This window comes from Nelumbo lutea, chromosome 1, assembly GCF_056320005.1.
Source record: "Nelumbo lutea isolate HS-2025 chromosome 1, American lotus-T2T, whole genome shotgun sequence".
Lineage (NCBI taxonomy): Eukaryota > Viridiplantae > Streptophyta > Magnoliopsida > Proteales > Nelumbonaceae > Nelumbo > Nelumbo lutea.
In genome coordinates, this window is record NC_142684.1 from 192440944 (window position 1) to 192461681 (window position 20738).

At 43.5% G+C, this 20738-nt stretch overlaps 2 protein-coding genes across 2 annotated transcripts; one reads left to right on the plus strand and one right to left on the minus strand.

Annotated features, from left to right (window-relative positions):
* The first annotated feature begins 6497 nt into the window (after positions 1–6497).
* LOC148880077 (uncharacterized) lies at positions 6498–7055 on the plus strand. The gene has a single exon (XM_088975995.1). The coding sequence runs from the start codon at positions 6498–6500 to the stop codon at positions 7053–7055; it is 558 nt and encodes a 185-aa protein (XP_088832121.1).
* Positions 7056–19818: 12763 nt separating this feature from the next.
* On the minus strand, positions 19819–20451 carry LOC148880078 (uncharacterized). Its single transcript, XM_088976004.1, has one exon. It carries the CDS (start codon positions 20449–20451, stop codon positions 19819–19821), a length of 633 nt encoding a protein of 210 aa, XP_088832130.1.
* Positions 20452–20738: the final 287 nt, after the last annotated feature.

Genomic DNA, 20738 nt, shown 5'->3' on the forward strand with positions numbered 1-20738 from the left:
CTTGTCCTGAACCCCTACAATGTGCTACATGCATAAGTAGAAGCCCTGGACTAGGAAGCAGAAGTTGCCAACATATTGGTTTCTATGACAAAGGATTCGAAATTACCTTGTTTCTCGGTCTCCAGGTACTGAGGACAGTTCCACTTCCAGTGGTCGGTTTGTTTGCAGAAGTGACAAGCATATGATGCCTTGTCCTTCCTCTACTTTTTAGGCTTGCAAGTTTTCTTTTGAGGTTTCTTCTTTGCCTTCCTTTTCTTCTTGCCCGATTTGCCACCTTCAACAAGCATGGCAATGGGCCCATCCTTCTTTGTCATTTCTTTGTCCCTCTGCAACATATTGTTGAGTTTCTAAAAGCTAATATTTAGCTTATTCATATTGTAATTCACTATGAGCTGATTGAAGGAAGGAGACAAAAAATTCAGGATGACATCAACTTTGGTGACATGATCTATCCCATATCCAAGAGCCTCTAGTTCATTGATTACCCCATCATCTTAAGACAATGGTCATGAACTAGTTGGTTCTTGGACATTTGTGCGGTCATAAACTGCTTTAGGACCTTCTGACAAGTAGAATGATTATGCTTCTCATACATTGTCCTTAGATTATCCAAAATATCTTTGAACATTTCGATCTGATCGAGTGGTCGTTGTATCTGATTGTATAAGGAGGCTATGATATAGCATTAGGCAAGAGAATTTTTCTCTTCTCATTCTTGATATTCTCTCCTGCAAGCCTCAGAAGCCCTATCACCCGGACGATCCGAAGCAGGGTTTTAGCAACCTTGTCCAATTTTTCAAACGTTAGAACCAACATAAGGTTACGATACTAGTCAGCATAATTTGGGCCCTTAAGCTTATTGTCGTCCAATAGTTTGGTGAATTGTCCGTTTGCCATTTTTGGTAAAAGGCAAAGCAAATATTAGTCTACAAATAGATTTGATTCATGTTATCTACATAGATATATCTTTTAATATATGTTCAATTTCCATTTGTTCATCTCTGAGATTTCCCTCCTATCTCAGTGACGGAGACTGCAAACTTATGTCTCTGAAAATGTGGGAAACCACATAGGTGTTAGACAGGCTTGTATGCCCTTAGCTTCATTCAAGATAATGTACTTTATGAGTTTATTGTAAATGAATAAAAGTGCATATTTGATTCATGTTCCCTTGGTATGTTTCTGTGTAATACCCTTAAACTGGACACTTAATGAGACTCGTGTTAGTTTAGAATGTTCACAGCTAGTGGGTTGGCTTGGGGAAACCTATCCTGACAAGGCTGACACTGTGGTGCCACCAAGTCGGTTGGGGTGGCCTGCCTCAACTGCCAGGGTGAGACCCTAGGCACATACAGTGTAGGATTAGTTGAATCTTTGAACTGGACCAGATTTCCAGTATTGCCCTGGACCTTGGAGATTGATGGGCAAAACTGGAAAGTTACACCCGACCCTTAGACTCGATTGTGATACTGCACTAGGTGTTGGATTGGGTTGTCTTTGATGTACCAATCAATGAGATCCTTAGCGGGGGTCAAAACCTGGGTATGTTGGGACAGTCTGAAAATTCATCTGAGTGGGTGGTCATAGTGACAAGATCAGCCCCTTTGTCGGACAAAGGTAATGATCGGGGATGCACTCTCACTAATGGAAACCAAGATTGCCGGCAGCCGATTTCAATCGTTGAGATTTGTTTTGCAAAATATATTTTATATGAGATATAAAAGTATATATATTATGGTTTCAAAATAATTTGCAAAAGGTTTTAAGTCCCAGGATCCATAGAAGAGAGAGTGCAACATTGTTCCTTGCAGTCGAGGGAGAGGTCCTCTCTTGTCGAGTAGTGTATGATCATTATGGGCTGAGAGGTTAAGTGTAAGACCATTGAGGATAATACCTGATGGGCTAATCTTGCATCTGCCCACAGTCCCTCGGTGTTACAAGGTGGCTTAGCCCAAGGACCACTTAGGGTAAGTGTTGGGCCCATAGAGACCATGAGATGGTTTTCAGGGGGTGCACTATCCATAACAGTGTATTCGGCCAGGCTTTGTAACAAAGGCTGGACCGAACCCATGTGGCTGATGTGTAAATCAATGTTTGGGTCCCACGCCATACAAGGAAGCCCAACTGGGCAGCAGTTTGGAAGGCTAAATGAATACATAACCTTAAATGGGCCTTAAGCCGATTTTGAACTGGGCTAATTTGATTAGTCACTTAAAGGGGCGAATTCTGAGATGGATCAACTTATAGAATTGGACCCAGACCCTATCCACTTAGAGAGACCAAGATCTAAATAAGATTTAGGTCTGGAAGCCTCCTAATTAGATCAGGAGATGGCTGATCTAATCTACAGATAAGATAAGGATTATCCCTTATCACTTAAAGGGACTTCTAATCCAAATATGATTTGGGTTAGCAACTCCTAATGGGATTAGGAGCTGATCCCTTTGAGATTATAAAAGGAGGAGGGGGCGGTAGCCTTTAGACATGCAACCAACACACTCTTATCTTCAGAGCTAAAATCACAAGAAGAGAGAATTCTGCACCCTGCAAATACTCTCTTGCTGCCTCCTTCCTGTAGCCGCCGCCTCCAGCAGTTCGATCTCCAGTTCTTGGGAGAAATCAAGATTTGATCTTGATACCAATCTTTTGGAGAAAAGATTAGTTGGAGCTGTATTCATAAGCCACCCAATTGATTTTTGCGAAAGGTCAAGTTCTTTTGGAAGAACACTACTGATTCTGCTCCACCCTGCACTGCGCCATCTTCAGTGGGAGCAGATTTAGGATCCTTCCTTGGGCATGAACACCTCCATTGGGAGATACTGCTTCTCCGTATCAAATATTATCTCTTCCTACTTCTTTTGGTTCAGACCTGGTTCAGTTTATGGTTCAAGAATGATCATTGAAAATATGATTTTCTAAATAGGGAATTCGATTCCTAGTTGAAGGGAGAGAAAAATTTTTGAAATTTGCCCCCTTATTCCTCGATCTTTGGGCGTCCATGTGATGGTTATCCTATCCCTTCAATAGGGTGCATGGAACCAACTATTTCAGCTGCATTGCCCCACCACTTTCTATGAAGGATCACATCCACTCATCTCATGAGCTTTCCCTTCGTCCTCTATCAGACAAGGCTCATTGCCATTTTAGGTTAAACATTTCTGTCCAATGAATGATTATCCAACGCCCTAGTTTTATTTAGGCCAAACCAAAGTGGCTCCCATAGACTTTCTCAAAGCCAGATTTAAATGGGTCTTAAACGGCTAGGGTTCCGCACGGTTCCTCTTAGGGAGGAGTTGATGTGGGGCCCACCAAATGGGGAGATCATCCAATGATGTTATGGACACCATGGAAATGATGTGCATTTAGCCATGGTGTGTGAAAGAGCCACTATCAAAATAATCATGGGCCAAGTACTTATGGTCCATGTACGTGGCACATCACACATCCATACATCACATGCATGAAATAAATTGATTCAATCAATTAAAATATTTGCAAAATCCTTAATTAATGAGATTAAATCAGTATTAGCCCAATAAAACCCATAATGTTATCATATAACATTATCTAGGTACATGGGTTGTACTGCCAAAAGCAGTTCGGCCCATGTAGCTAAATTAGGCCTGATTCAGTTTTATCATATTAAAATTAGGTTTTTACAGAGGTGGGCCGAATTAAAGCTTGAAGTGGGCCATCAACCCTCTATCCTAAATCATATTAGGGTTAGAAAAACCAACCCCATCAAACCAGCAATTCGGTTCAACCAATTTGGACCAAATCTGGTGTAAATCGGCCCAAGTTTTGGTGTCCTGTTCAAGATTTAATTCAAGAATAATGATATGAAAATAAATTAATTCATGATAATCAAATTATCAAGAAATTAAAACCAGAGGGCTGCACTATGATGTTCTTGGATATCCTACAAACCTGCAAAGAACGGTTAATCACAAATTGCATAATCAATATCTGTAAAATCACAGATCGCAGAACTTGTTTCTACGAAATCTTCCTTTCCTCTATTGTACGCTCCAACAATATTCAAATGAAAAAAAAATAGAAAAACCTAATTTTTCTATTATTACATCACATCGAATTCCTATACAATTTGTCTAAAAAAAAAATATTTACAGACCAGAATTGAATAGAAAAGAAATTGTAGGGTGTGCCATTCTTGGCACCATAAAGATTCGATCTCCATCACTTATGCAGCTCAAGAATTCAAGAAACATTCACAGAACAATTCTATAAATATCAAAGAATAATAAAGATTTATTTTCTAGATCATCTGCCCATAATCTAGGAACCAATTCACAGAAAAATCACTAACTACGCAAATTGGGTAGAACGCCTTCTGTCCATTTGCGTAGAATCAGATCTGATCCAATTCGGTGTTCAAGACTTGAACCTGGCTCTGATACCACTAACAGGATGTGAGATCCATCATATGGATGGCCGAACCCTGTAGGAAGGTTGTGCGAAATTTCAAAAATTTCTTTACTCCCATTTGAGAATCCTATTCCCAATTAAGAAAACTGCATTTTGAAGGTTCGTTCTTGTAACCAAACTGGACCAAATCTAAAACCAAATTAAGGGAGGGATAAACCTGATATGGAATGCACACAAGAATGCTCCTCCCAACGTAGGTGTTCACGCCCAAAGAGTGTATGAAATCCTCCCTACACTGAAGATGACACAACTTAGGATGAGGAAGGATCAACAGGTAGTTTTTCACCAAGAACTAGTGATTTTTCAACAAGAATCGAATGGGACAGTGAACACAACTTCTAAATTGTTTCTTTTGGCAAGAAACAATATCAAGATCGAATCTTGATCCAATCCACGAATTGGATATCAAACAGGGAAGGGCGACAAGAGTGTTGTCTTCTCTCTATATTCAGTGAGTGTCTATTCAAGGTTTGACAAAGGGGCTGATCCTATCATTATAATCACCCACTCATATGAATTCTTAGACTATCACAACATACCCAGGGTTTGACCTCCTCTAAGGATCTCACTGATTGGCATATCAAAGACAACCCAATCTGACACCTAGTGCAATATCATAATCGAGTCTAGGGGTCAGGTGTAACATTCCAGTTTTGCCCATCTATCTCCAAGGTCCTGGGCAATATTGGAATTTTGCTCTGGTTCATGGTTTCAAGAAAACCCATACTGCATGTACCTCAGGTCTCACACTAGTAGCTGAGACAAGCCACCCCAACCAACTTGGTGGTACATTAGTGTCAGCCTTGGTAGGATAAATATCACCAAATCTATTCAACAACTGTGAAGATTCTAAACTAACGCGAGTCTCATATGTGTCCAGTTTAAGGGTATTACACGGGAACACACCATAATATCATGAATTAAATATGTACTTTATTCATTTACAATAAATGTCATAATGTACATCATGTTGATTGGAGCTAAGGGCATACACTGTCTAACAAAAGTTGAGCTGACGCCTCGACCAACCAAAGCAATTAGACAGGGAGGATGGAACCTTCACCCCAGACATCATTTCAGAACCTCTCCCCTAGCACTTCAAGGCTCCCACACTAGAGACGTATGATGGGAGATCTGACCCCGATGACCACTTGGAAGGTTTCAGAGCACTCATGATACTCTATGGGTATTCCGATGCCTTGACGTGCCGGTCCTTCCAAGCCACCTTCAAGGGGGCAACTCGCCATTGGTTCTCCAGCCTCCCACCTCGATTAATCGGCTCATGGTTGAAGTTTACCAGTTTGTTCCTTGCTCGTTTGACCTATAGTAGATGATATCAGAAAAGTGTGGTCTCATTGATGTCGATCAAGCAGAAGCAGGGAGAAAGTTTGCGGTCCTACATCAATCGCGTCTAAAAGGAAAAGCTCGAGGTCCATGACCTCAACCCCATGGTCTCTATTCACGTTGCCATTAATGGGCTCCGCGCCGGCTTGGCCCTCAAGTGCTCGGTTGCCAAGACCCTGTCGAAGATGAAGTTGGAGTTCCTCAAGAAAGCCCAAAAGTATATTGCGGCCGAAGAGGCTTTGGCTAGGGACCATCAGGAAAGAGAAGCTGAGGGCCACAATGGCCCCCCTAAAAAGAAGAGGAAGGGCAGGGACAACCCCCACCACAACAACAACAGTAGCAAGGACAACAAGAAGCCACCGGCCTTGACCCTAGCTTACAAGGAGTACACACCACTTAACTCCACCCATGCCCAGATACTGATGCAAATCGGGGAGGAGAAGTATGTAAAGTGGTCTGAGAAGTTGAAAAGGAACCTAGGAGTGGAAATCCAAAAAAGTACTACAAGTACAACCGTGGCACTGGGCATGATACAGAGGACTACTACGATCTCAAGAATGAGATAGAGTCCCCCATCTGCCGTGGGCACCTTAAGTAGTTTGTAGGAGGAAAGGCTGGCGCCTCATCCTCCCAACAGCAACAGTAATAGCAGCAGCACCAACAACTGGCAGGCATCATCGACTTCATCGTCAGGGGCATGTCCTTGGATGGAGCCTCAGCTTCGGCCTTGCCGCAAGGCCTACGCCAGGTATTTGAACATCCAGGGGCCAGCCCTTAAGAAGAAGAACTACCTGGATGTTCCGAAGGAACTGAGCTGTTCGAAGGCTCTCGTCTTCATGGACGAGGACCTAAAGGGGGTCACAGTCCCCCATGATGACGCCCTCGTGGTCGCAGCAATCATCGCCAACTACATGGTGAAGAAGATCCTAGTGGATAGCAGCTCCTCGACCGACATCCTCTTCTACGACACCTTCGAAAGGATGAATCTCGTGCCCAAGTGGCTCCAGCCAGCTAACGTTCCCTTAGTTGGATTCTCTAGTAATGTCTTCAGACCAGAGGGAAAGATAACCTTGATCACAGTAGGGACTAAACCGAACCAGGTGACTTGGATGCATGAGTTCCTGGTAGTGAACATTGGCTCCCCCTACAATGCAATAATGGGGAGGCCTACCCTTCACGCGCTGAGGGCAGCCATGTCTTCCTACCACTTGGCCCTCAAATTCTCCATCGATCATGACGTTGGAGTTGTTCATGGGAACCAGTAGATCGTCCGCCAATACTATGTGATTGCGCTGAAGGGCAAGAACAAGGAGGCCCTATCATTGGAGGGCCTCAACCTCAGGGAGGAGCCAACGAGCCGAGGCCAGCTACCCGAGGACCTCATCTCAGTTCCCCTAGATGAGGCAGACCCTAAGAAAGCAGCCCACATTGGGTCCATCCTTCCCATGAACGCCTATCCGAACTGGTAAGTTTCCTCAAGACTAACGCTGTCGTCTTTGCTTGGACCGCCACTGATATGCCCAGAATTGACCCCTCATTCATTACTCACAAGATGAGAGTGTACCTGAGCTCTAGGCCAGTTCAACAAAAGAAGAGGTAAATTGAATCAGAGAGATGGAAGGCTATAGGAGAGGAAGTTGACAAGCTACTCGATGCCGACTTCATCCAAGAGGTACACTACCCTAACTGGTTGCCAAATGTGGTTTTGGTGAAGAATGCTAATGGGAAATGGTGGATCTGAATTGATTTTATAGACCTTAACCGAGCCTACCAGAAGGATAGTTTTCCTTTATCGAGGATGGACCACTTCGTCGATGCCACTGCAGGGTACGGGCTAATCAGCTTCATGGATGCCTTCTCCGGATACAACCAAATAAAGATGCACCCTGAGGATGAGGAGAAGACCTAATTCATCACAAGCACGACACATATTGCTATAAAGTGATGCCGTTCGGACTCAAGAATACAGGGGCCACCTACCAATGTCTTGTCAACAAAGTGTTCAAGAACCAGATGGGGAGGAACGTCAAAGCATATGTAGATGGCATGGTAGTGAAGAGCCTGAAAGTCAAAGCACACACCTCGGACCTGGCCAAGACATTTGACACGTTGCACAAGTTCAACATGAAGCTTAACCCAAGCAAGTCCACCTTCGGCATCACCTCAAGCAAATTCTTGGGCTTCGTCATCACCCAAAGAGGCATTGAAGCCAACCCAGACAAGATACAGGCCATACTAGACATGGCGCCCCCTTAGTCGATGAAAGAGACTCAGAGGCTCACCGGAAGAATAGTTGCTCTCAACCCCTTCATGTCAAAGTTGGTCGGCCTCTGCTTTCCCTTCTTCCACACCATCAAGAAGATGAAAGATTTCTAGTGGACGGAGGAATGCCAGCATGCTTTTGACGAGCTAAAGCTATACCTCACCTCACTTTCCCTCCTCGCTCGGCCGGCATTAGGAGAAACGCTATACTTATACTTGTTAGTAGGGGATGAAGCCATCAGCTCGGTCCTGGTAAAAGATGACGAAGTCCAGAGACCTATATACTATGTTAGCAAGGTCCCCTGTGACGCCGAGACCAAGTACCCCGAGGTGGAGAAGTTAGCATTGACCCTCGTTATCTTGGCCAGAAAGTTCAAGCCATATTTTCGAGCTCACACCATTATGGTTTTGACAAATCAGCCCCTTAAGGTCATCCTCGCAAGCTTGAGACCTCAGGACGCCTGCTCAAGTGGGCCATCTAACTGTCTAAGTTCGACATCCAATACCAACCGAGGCCCACAATTAAAGCGCAAGCCTTAGCTGATTTCGTAATAGAGTGCACCTTTAGTAGACCCCTCGCCCGGCACCTCGAAGATGAACCAGAAGAAACACGCCCAGCTGAGGAAGCCCATCCAGCATGGAGACTCTTTGTTGATGGTTCATCCAACGCCAAAGGAAGCGGAGCGGGCCTCGTCCTCCTCACCCTCGATGACACCATCATAGAATATGTGCTGAGATTCGACTTTTCAGCATCCAACAATGAAGCCGAGTATGAGGCCCTCCTTACGGGGTTATAGCTTGCTAGGGACCTCGGCTCCAAGCATATCGATGTATTTAGCGATTCACAGTTGGTGGTGAATCAAGTCAACGATGAGTACAAGGCCAGAGAACAAAGCATGGCTAAGTACCTCGCCAAAGTTCAAGAGCTATCCCACCATTTCCAATGCTTCTCCCTGCAACAAGTACCGCAAGCCAAGAACACAAGAGCCGACGCCCTCTCTAAGCTAGCAAGTACTTCAGACGTAGACTTCGGCCGCACTGTCCATGTGGAGAAGCTATTTTGGCCCTCTATAGAAGAAGCCCAAGTACTCTCGCTAGAGACCGAACCGTCTTGGATGGACCCTATCATCAACTTCCTACTGACAAGATGACTGCCCGACGGTAGGAAAGAAGCTAGACGACTCCAACGCCAGGTATGACACTACACTTTGCTGGAGGGAAAGTTGTATAGGAGATCCTTCACCTTGCCGAACCATTAGCCACCGTTACAGCTCAAACCATAAAGAGCTTCTTTTGGGAAAAACATCATTTGCCGCTTCAACCTCCCCCACATGTTTATCACCAACAATTGAAAGCAATTCGACCATGCTAAGTTCCGAGAAAGGTGTGCCTCCCTCAGAATCAAACAACAGTACACCTCAATGGGCTACCCTCAGATGAACGGCCTAGACAAGGTCACAAACAGAACCATCCTGGACGAAATGAAGACCAGGTTGGATCGAGCCAAAGGCTTGTGGGTTGACGAACTACTCAGTGTTCTTTGGGCATATCAAACCACACCTCGGACGGCCACAGAAGAGACCCCTTTCAGCCTAACTTACAATACGAAAGTAGTAATTCCAATAGAAATCGGCCATCCAACACTTCGGATCGAAGTGTATGACGAGGCCGAGAACAATGAAGCACTTAGAACAAACTTAAACCTTCTGAAAAAATCCCAAGAGCAAGCGCAAATCAGGGTGGCTGCCTACCAGCAATGAGTGGCCCACTACTACAACTCCAAGGTGAAAGAAAGGCATTACCAAGAGGGAGACCTCGTCCTCAGGAAGGTCATGGCCCCCGAACATGGAGTAGGAAAGTTGGGCACCAATTGGGAAGAACCCTATAGGATCAAGCAAGTCGTTGGCCCCAACACTGTTTGTTTGGAAAATTTAGATGGAAGGCTCATGGTGTCCTTCAAGGTCATTGGATGACCCCTCTTTGTTTGGTGGGCCCCACAACCCTGAAAAGGGATGTGTACGGAACCCCTAGCCGATTAAGGCCCACCAGAAATCTGACTTTATGAAAGTCAGTGGGAGCCACTCTGGTTTGACCTAAATTAAAACTAGGGCGTTTTTGTTCCCTCTAGCAAATATGAATGCATGTGATAGGGAGACCCATATGATGGACTCTCTAAAGGCCTTCTGTCATTAGCACAATGATGGGTCCTTCAGTAATGAGGAAACGCACCATAAAATTGGGCTATCCATTTGCTGTTGGATCTATTAGAGTGTTTCATAAGATGATAGGGGCGTCATAGACTGATGTGGGAGGGGCTTCACCAGAAAATGGGAACTCTCTCACGGTACCTTGGCGTAACCTGAATATGATGGGTAAGCACTCACTGGACAGAAAGGTTTACCTGAAAACGGCTCTGAACCTTGTCTGACAGAGGCCAAAGGGAAACTCATTTGATGAGTGGATATGATCCGTCACAGAAAGGTGGTGAGGTTATGCGGCTGAAACAGTTGGCTTCACGCACCCCATGTGATTTCCCACATTTCCAGAGACATTTCATCGTCTCCGTCACTGAGAAAGGAGGGAAATCTCAGAGATGAACAAATGGGAATGGAACATAGATTAAAAGCCATATCTATGTAGGTAACATGAATGAAACTAAGGTTGTGGACTAATGATTTTGCTATTTCATTAGAAAATGGCAAACGGTCAATTTGCAAAGCTTCTAGACGATAACAAGCTAAAGGGCCCAAACTATGCCGACTGGTACAGAAATCTTATGCTGGTCCTAACTTCTGAAAAGTTAGACAAGGTGGTGAAAAATCCTTCACCGGAACGTCCGGGTGATAGGGCTTCTGAGGCCCGTAGGAGGGACTACCAAGAGTGGGAGGATAAGAACTCCCTAGCCCGCTGCTTTGTCATTGCCTCATTAGACAACTCAATACAGAGGCAGTTCGATCAGATCGAACTAGCCAAGGACATATTGGACAGTCTAAGAACAATGTATGAAGAGCATAACCGTTCTACTCGACAGAAGGTCCTGAAATTGTTCATGACCGCGCAGATGACCACAGGGCAGAAAGTTCATGACCATTGTCTTCGGATGATGGGTTACATTAACGAACTTGAAGCTCTTGGATCCGGGCTAGATCTTGGCACGCAAGTGGATGCCATCCTCAATTCTTTGCCCTCTTCCTTCAATGCGTCCACAATGAACTACAATATGAATAAGCTGAATGTCAGCGTCCAGGAACTCAGCAATATGTTGCAGAGAGCCGAGGATCTACTCAAGAAGGATGAGCCTGTAGTTATGCTTGCTGAAGCTAACAAATCGGGCAAGAAAAAGAGAAAGGCAAAAGAAGCCTCAGAAGAAGGCTACCAATCCTAAGAAGCAGAAGAAGAACAAGGCATCTGATGTCTGTCACTTCTGCAAGCAGACCGGCCACTGAAAGAGGAATTGTCCTGCCTACCTGGAATCTAAGAAAGGTAACATCGAAACTTGTGTCATAGAAACTAACATGTTAGTTACTTCTGTGTCCTGGTGTGTTGACTCCGGGGCTTCAACTCATGCGTGTAACTCACTGCAGGGGTTCAAAGTTAGCAGAAGGTTGAGTGAAGGTGAAGTGACATTATTCTTGGGAACAACTGCAAGTGTTGCAGCAGCGGCAATAGGAACCGTAGAATTAGTTTTTAAAGAAGGAATACTTGTACTTAAAGATTGTCTTTATGTACAGAACTTGAGAAGAAATTTAATTTCTGTTTCAAAACTGTGTGCTGATGGATATACTGTTTATTTTAGTAATGTGATTACTGTTAAACGGAATAATAAATTCATCGCATGCGGGGAACAAGAGAACGGTCTCTATGTTCTACATCCTTCTCTGGAAACTAACTTAACCGAAACTACGTCGGTCGAAAATCCCAAGAAAAGGAATCGTGATACAGTAAGTCCCACGTGCCTCTGGCATTACCGACTTGGCCATATCGGTACTGACCGAATCACAAGGTTGGTAAATGATGGTCCTTTGAATTTTCTAACTGTAGAAAATCTTCCCACTTGTGAACCTTGCCTTCAAGGTAAGATGTCTAAGCGGCCATTTGACGGTAAGCCTGAAAGATCTGAAGGCACACTTGACCTAATACATACTGATGTATGTGGTCCCCTGAGTGTTAGGACACGGAATCAACACATGTACTTCATCACCTTTACAAATGATTTTTCACGATATGGTTACGTGTACCTAATAAGATATAAGTCTGAATCATTTGAAAAGTTCAAAGAGTTCAGACAGGAAGTCGAGAAACAGTTAGGGAGAGAAATTAAGGCCCTTCGATTAGATCAAGGTGGCGAGTATCTCTCTGACGAATTCAGGGACTACTTAAAGGCCAATGGGATAGTGTCACAATTAGCTCCTCCTGCTACACCTCAACTCAACGGTGTTTCAGAGAGGAGGAATAGGACCTTGTTAGACATGGTCCGGTCACTTCTCGTATGCTCACAATTACCCACATCCTTTTGGGGATACGCATTAGAGACTGCTATCTACGTGCTGAATCGGGTTCCAACCAAATCAGTTCCGAAAACTCCATATGAACTTTGGACCGGAAAGGAAGCCAAGTGTAAGACACTTGAAGATTTGGGGTTGTCCTGCACACGTTAAAAGAACAAGTGTGGACAAGTTGGAATCTAAAACCAGTCGTTGCCTGTTTATAGGCTACCCAAAGGATTCGGTGGGTTATCTATTCTATGACCTGAGTGAGCAGAAAGTGTTCTGCAGTCGAAACGCCCAGTTCTTAGAATCCGATTACATCCTGGACACCCATCGTCAGGAAATAGTTCTTGATGAGGAGAGCTCAGGAGCAGTGGGAGATGTCCCACAAATTCCAGGTAATTACCAACCTAGAAGAACCACCCGGGTATCCAGACCACCAGTCCGATATGGTTATGACTAGGATAGTTACCTGGTGGAAACCTTGACTAGTGAAGAGGATCCCGTGACTTATGCGGAAGCTATGTTAGACATAGACTCCCAGAAGTGGGTGGAGGCCATGAGAGCTGAAATGGACTCAATGGAGACCAATGGAGTCTGAACTCTAGTGGATCCGCCCCCCGGGGTAAAAGCAATTGGTTGCAAATGGATCTACAAGAGGAAGAAGCGCCCCGATGGCAGGAATGAGACCTTTAAAGCTCGTTTGGTGGCGAAAGAGTATACTCAGAAAGAAGGCATCGACTATGAGGAAACCTTTTCGCCCGTGGCCATGCTTAAATCCATTAGGATCCTGCTAGCTGTAGCAGCGTACAATGACTATGAGATTTGGCAAATGGATGTCAAAACCGCGTTCCTGAATGGAGATCTTAGTGAAGATATCTACATGCAGCAGCTGCAAGGCTTCATTGCTGCTGGTCAGGAAGACATGGTATGTAAACTTAATAGATCCATATATGGACTTAAGCAGGCTTCTAGGAGTTGGAACATCTGTTTTGATTCTGCAGTCAAAACGTTTGACTTTGAGCAGAATCCGGATGAGCCCTGTGTTTATAGGAAGTCCACTGGGGATACGATCACCTTTTTGGTGTTGTACGTGGACGATATCCTACTCATTGGGAATGATGTAGGAATGTTGACTTCGGTCAAGGTATGGCTATCACAGCAGTTCTCCATGAAAGATCTTGGAGAAGCTTCATACATACTGGGTCTTCGACTCTATAGAGATAGATCGAAGTGGATAATTGGATTATCCCAGGCTGCTTATATTGACAAAATTGTCAAGAGGTACAGCATGGAGAACTCCAAGAAAGGAAACGTTCCTTTCAGGCACGGAGTCACTCTCTCCAAGAAGATGTCTCCCAAGACTTCTGAGGAGATTGAGAGCATGAGAGACATTCCCTATGCTTCAGCCGTAGGGAGCATCATGTATGCCATGCTGTGCACTCGCCCTGACATTGCTCAGGTGGTGAGTGTGGTAAGCAGATTCCAGGCAAACCCAGGGTAGGAGCATTGGACTGCTGTGAAGAACATACTCAAATACTTTCGAAGGACAAAAGAATTTTGTCTGGTATTCGATGGTAGTTCACTGCAAGTTCTAGGGTATACTGATGCCGATTTCCAGTCGGATCCAGATGATAGAAAGTCTACATCTGGGTATGCTTTCACGATAGGATCGTGTGCTGTTTGCTGGAAAAGCAGCAAACAGGGGTCCACTGCAGACTCCACAACCGAGGCCGAGTACATTGCCGCAAGTGAAGTTGCCAAGGAAGCCGTGTGGATGAAGAAGTTCATACACGAATTGGGAGCGATTCCATCCAGCACATCTCCCATCCCATTGTTGTGTGACAACAATGGAGCGATCGCCCATGCTAAAGAGCCTCGGGCTCACTCGAAGTCGAAGCACATCGAGAAAAAGTACCATGTACTACGGGAGATCGTTGGTAGAGGGGACGTCCTGATTCAGAAGGTAACATCAGCGGATAATGTGGCAGACCCATTGACTAAGCCACTGACACAGAAGGTGTTTGAGAAACACGTGGAAAGTATGGGACTCCGGCTTGTACCAGATTGGACCTAAGTGCAAGTGGGAGCTGTTAGATAGTTTTGTATGCCCTTAGCTTCAATCTGATTTGATGTACTTTTGTTATTTAGTGGAAATAAATAAAGTGCATGTTTGATTCATGTTGTTTGGTTTAATTCTGTGTAAAACCCTAAAACTGGACATTTATAGAGACTCATGTTAGTTTTAAATGTTCACAGCCGTTGGATAAGTCTGGGGAGATTTATCTTGCCAAGGTTGATACTGGTGTGCCACCAAGTGTTGGGATGGCCTGTCTCAGCCATCAGGGTAAGACCCGAGGCACATGTAGTATGGGATTACTTGAATCCTTGAACCGGACCAGATTTCCAGTATTGCCCTGGACCTTGTAGATAGATGGGCAAAACTGGAAAGTTACACCTGACCCCTAGACTCGATTATGACATTTCACTAAGTGTTGGATTAGGCCGCCTTTGATATGCCATTCAGTGAGATCCTTAGCGGGGATCAAAACCTGGGTATGTTGGGGCAGTTTGAGAATTCATCTGAGTGGGTGATCATAGTGACAGAATCAGCCACTTTGTCAGACAAAGGTTAATGATTGGGAATGCACTCTCTCTGATTGAAACCAAACTGCCGGCAGTTGATTTCAATCGTTGGAATTTTGTTTTGCAAAATTAATATATTTATATATATGTACGGTTTCGAATTGTTTGCAAATGGTTTTAATTCCCGGGATCCATGTGAGAGGAGAGTGCGGCACTGTTCCTTGCAGCCGAGGGAGAGGTCCTCTCTTGTCGGGCAGTGCTTGATCATTAAGGGCTGAGGGGTTAAGTGTAAGACCATTGAGGATAATACCTGATGGGCTAATCTTGCATCTGCCCACAGTCCCTGGGTTTTTATAAGATGGCTTGGCCCAGGGACCACTTAATGTAAGTGTTGGGCCCATAGGGTCCATATGATGGACTCAAGGGGTTCATTGAGTTTTTCAGTGAATTCAGCTGGGCCTTGTTTTAGAGGCTGGGCCGAACCCATGTGGCTGGTGTGTAGATCAATGCTTGGGTCCCACGCCATACAAAGAAACCCAACTGGGCAGCAGATTGGAAAGTAATTAGACACTGAACACTTAATGGGCCAAAAGCCCATTTCGAGGTGGGCTGATATGATCACCCATCCTTGGGGCAAATTTGAGATTAAAGTTAGTAAAAGGATTGGGCCTTTAGCCTTATCCACTCTTAGAGACGAAATTCAAATTAGATTTGAATCTGGTAACCTCCTGATAAGATCAGGAGTAAGCTAACTCTATCTGCAGAAAGGATTAAGATTATCCCCTATCCAAATACTGATTTGGATTGGGATAACCTCCTAAAAAGGAGGTTTCTTAATCAAGAAGAAAGGAGGAGATTTCGAACCACCTTGAAGAGGTATAGGATATCTCCTGCGAATTGAGATAGGATCTCACATTCATACTCTCCAGAAAAACAGAAATAGTAGTTCAGCCTTTTCGTTTTGGAGATCTCCTCCTGCCGCCGCCATCTGCCATTGCAAGATTAGATCTTTGCAGAAAAGAAGGTCAAGAAATCTGTTCTTGACATCAGTCTTGCAAGAAAGACTGAAAAAGATTCAGTGTTTAGTACTTCCAGAGGATTCTTGTGAAGGATCCAGTGTGTAGGACGCACCCTGCTGGTTCTGTTCCATTCACAGCTATGTCATCTTCAGCAGGAACGGATCTTGGAGCATTCTTTGGGCGTGAACACCAACTTTGGGAGATACTGCTTCTCCGGATCAGGTATATTCCTCCAATTTATCTTTTGGTACAGATATGGTTTGATTATGGTTCAAGTAGGATCCTTGAATATTGTATTCTAAACTTAGGGAATATGATTCCCAGTTGAGAGAAGGTAGGAAATTTTTGAAATTCGCCCACCCATTCTGCAACCTTTATGGCATCCATTAGATGGATCCTACCATTCTTTCACTCCCGAGGACTGCTCCCTTTTGCCAAACCGTCACCAAGGCATATTGCTAATAGCGAACACCCTAACTAAATGCCTCATCAGACTATACCAGGATGGCTGAGGTCTCACACGCCTCACCACCCGCCTAAGCAGTACTTGGCCTCTTGGTCTTCTACACTTAGCGCCATTAGCTAAAGATGGCAACCCCGACCAACTCAGCAGTTCTCTTCGGCCCGAGACCTAAACCTCTTCAGAGAGTCACCTCTGCCTCATCGAAGCAACCACTTGGAGAGGAGAGAGCCAGGCGAGCCTCACCTTTGCCCCGCCCCCCCCCCCTCGTGGTTCGACAGGCCATCTCGGCTTTGCCTAAACAACCTTGGCCTTCCCTTCCTACCAACTTGAGGCATGCGTGAAATGAGCTACTTTTCATCTGTGCACTATGGTCTCGTCGTTGGGAGGGGTAGGGACCCCTTGGTAATAGAAAAAGAAAAAAGAAGAAAGAAAGGGAGAACACATTTCACAGAACAAAAGAAGCACAGTGTTCAAAAAGAATGCTTGATTTTATCATTACACTTCATCAAATTTTGAGCCTTTACAAAAAAAAGTTTTGTGGCCTCTTAGGCCGAGCTCATTTACATCAAGGGCAAAGTCCGTGCCACCACTGACAACCTTGGCGACCTCAGCAGCCTCCTTGGGAGAGTCTAGAAATCACCGGTGTGTCCGAAAGCGTGTCAATAACCACTTCGGAACACCAGTTTAATTATTTGTAAATTTTTTCATTTCTTAAACAACTACTAATATAGTAAATGGGTAGGAACGGGTCATATCCATAGGGAAGCAAGTGAAAAATTAATATATACTTAGATCCGGACAAGAGAATGCAATCGGGAATGGCAGAAAATACGAAAATAAAATCTATTATTGCTGAAATTAAATGTTTCAAATTTAAATAAGACAATAAATAAAAATAAGAATTTAATAAAGTATGGGAATCAACAAGGGAAATAAAAGAAATAAAGAAAAACGATCCAGAATTCGGATTCGGTAGCGGTAGATGCAGATCAGCTAGACAGCTTGTAGAAACCCCTCCTAACAAGAACCGAGCATCCGTCCTTTCTATAACCCTCGAACCCCTCAAGACACCTTAGCCTTGAACCGAATGAATTCAGATTTGCAAAATGGAGAAACGAACAAGAATTAAATCTAAAAAATTATAGATTAAAATAATAGAAAAGAAAAGAATGGTTGATCAGATCTAGTGGAGGTAGTTGCAGAATGGTTGAACAGCTTGTAGGAACCGCTCCTAACAAGATCTGGGCGCCCTCCCTTTCTATAACCCTTGAACTCCTCAAAAAACCTTAGCCTTGTTAACTGGGTGAGTTGACCAACCCCTTCTATAGGGCCCTTGGGACCCTTTTTATAGAGAAGGGTGGACACAACTAGGAATAGGGAAAAAGATGGGGGCGGCAGTTGGCTTTTATTAAAGTTATGGATGCCCTAGGGTTTCTAATGGATGGCTAAGATGGTTTTGGGGTGATCCTAGGGCTGAAAATTAAAGGAAAGCACCTAATATTATATAGGGCTGAGATTTGGGCACCCAAAAATGGAGGGTGTAGATTAGAACAAGTGTTGAAGGGTTAAGATTAAAAGAACAGGTGGTGCCCTAGATTGAATGGTTGGGATATAAGATGGAGGGAGTGGCTGAGATTTAATTATAGGAGAGCTGAATGGTGAGGATTAGCAAAATAGGTGGCGCCCTAGGGTTTAAAAGCTATAAAGGAGTGCCCTAAAATGAGTGGTTGAGATTAAAAGAGGTGGAAGGTGGAGATTAAACACTTAGGGGCGGCTAGGGTTTGCTAAGAGTGAAAAGATTAGGTTAAAAAGGCTCCCTAGGGCTTGCTAAGGAGAGGGAAGCATAGTAATACAATAGGATGAGTGCCAACTGGGTTTAGCAGATAGGAGGCGCCCTCCTGTCCTTAGTTTTTTACAAAAACACCCCCTCTCTCAATTGGTCTTCACACTAGCTTCTCAAAAACTACACTTCAGCCTAAAAAATTTCTCATTTTTCTACATAATTTGCACAGAGACCCTTAGAGGTCAAATAATTGATTTTGACTGGGAAAAGGGTACACTTTAACTATTATAAGGCAAAAAATAACCCTAAATTGATGCCCTTAAGGCATCAAAATGCAGGGTTATTACACCCCTAACTTAACCATTGCTAGTCCCTTAGCAAAACAGCCTTAAAATTATACTGAGTATATAGATCTTTCCCATTACAAGGTCATCCCTAATAGAATTAATCAAGCATCCTGATTCCAGCATTCTCAAACTCTATATAGATCGGTATTGGGCTTTAGGGGTAAAACTGTCTTATTTTGAATATTACCGAAACATGGCTTAAAAATCTTATTTACCCTTCCATTTGCAAACCATCTTGATAAGATGAGATTGATTTTAAAATCAAACATGTATTCCTCTTATTATTTCTGATAGCAAATTTCTACCCTTGAACTTATTTTTATTGTTATCTTTCACCGTTTTACGTGAATCTTAACACTTGACTTAGGTGAAGAGACCCGATTACTAAGTGTTAGTTAAGTGTCTTTGGCATTTCCTTTTCCGTTTGACGCAAATCTCGACACTTGACTTAGGTGAAGAGACCTGGTTACTAAGTATAGGGTGTCCATTAACCTTTTATTCTCTCTCTCTCTTTTTTTTTTGGAACATTATTCAGGGTAGTCCACTGTTTCATAATAATTTGAAGAATTTAGTCTAATTTCTCAACTTTTCTCTTCCTATCTTAACAGGGGCAAACTTAGGAGTATTTTCCAATTCCTAAACGGTTTCAACAATATTCAAATAGGACCCATTTTGACCCCTATCACTTACTACCAATTTCTAAAGAATTCAAAATTCTTTTATTAGTTTCCTTAACTTTTTTTTTTTGTTTGGGAATCTCTTTTAATAGATTTTTTTTTTAATTTTCAATGAAATTTTAATTCTACATATTTAAAGGCTTAGCTTCTCAATTTTTTTTTCAATTTTTCTCTCTCTTTCCTCACCCCCAACATAAATGCCATTGTCCCTAATGGCATGACTCGACTGACGCGAAGAGGATTTGGGCCAAAGGGAACTACAAGTAGGATTTTCCTAAGGGGTTCAAAGTATGCCACCTGGTCTCGAATCAAGAAAATAAAAACTCTAATCCTAAAAGTAATTAAAAATTATGTTGGGTTGTCTTCGAACTAGTGCTAAGTTTAACATCTTCAGCCGGACACATTCAAGCACTTTTTCCATCTACACTCTCTGACTCGCTTTCATCTTCAGACAGATAGGGCTCAAATTGAGCTAACCAAGGGATAAACAAGTCATTTAAAATGTTATCCACTATATCTACCTTGAACTCATCTTCCCCTAGGTTTGGATACTTAGGAGTACTACAAACGTTTAATAGGACTTTCTGCTTTCCTAATGAAGTGTTCATTTCTCCCGATTTATGGTTGATGTTTGTATTAGCCATTGCTAGAAATGGACATCTTAAGATTATTGGGATATGGTTCAGCTCCTCGATTGGAGTCATGTCTAGGATAAAATCCAATGGGAAGTGACAACCTACCCTAACCATGACATCCTCAATAACACTTCGAGGAGTGTTTACTGACCAATTAGCGAGTTGCAGAATTATCGGGGTTGATTTTAACTCGCCGATCCTAAACCTATCATAAATGGATGGAAGTAGAGTTATACTGACCCTAAAATCCACTAGTGCCTGATCAAAGGTGATTCCAGTGATGGCATAGCTTATGAGAAGAGCACTAAGGTCATTCCTATTTTGGGGGAGTTGATTTAGGAGAGTTGTACTAACATCTGCCGAGAGCATCAATTTTTGTGGGGCCGATTGTGGCTCCTTCATTTGAGTACACGACTCTTTCAAGAACTTGGCATAGGCAGGGACATGTTGGATCACATTGAGAGAATGGATGTTAATATGGACTTTCTGGCTCTCCTCGTTGTGAGTTTCTTTGTTCTTTAGCACTGGCTCGACTGTGAGTGCAATTGGAAAAGGAACTACGGGTTGGTTTACTATAGGCTCTTCTTCTAAAGTTTCCTTTCCTTCTTCTTCTCCCCCCAACTTAGGGTCTTCCTGCTCCTTTTCAGTAATGGCCTTGGTATTTTCATATAGAGGATTCTTAGGAGGTA

Excerpts from the sequence above, each read along its gene's own strand:
- LOC148880078 (XM_088976004.1), bottom strand. The coding sequence starts at position 20,451 with ATGAAGGAGCCACAATCGGCCCCACAAAAATTGATGCTCTCGGCAGAT.
- LOC148880077 (XM_088975995.1), top strand. The coding sequence starts at position 6,498 with ATGGAGCCTCAGCTTCGGCCTTGCCGCAAGGCCTACGCCAGGTATTTG.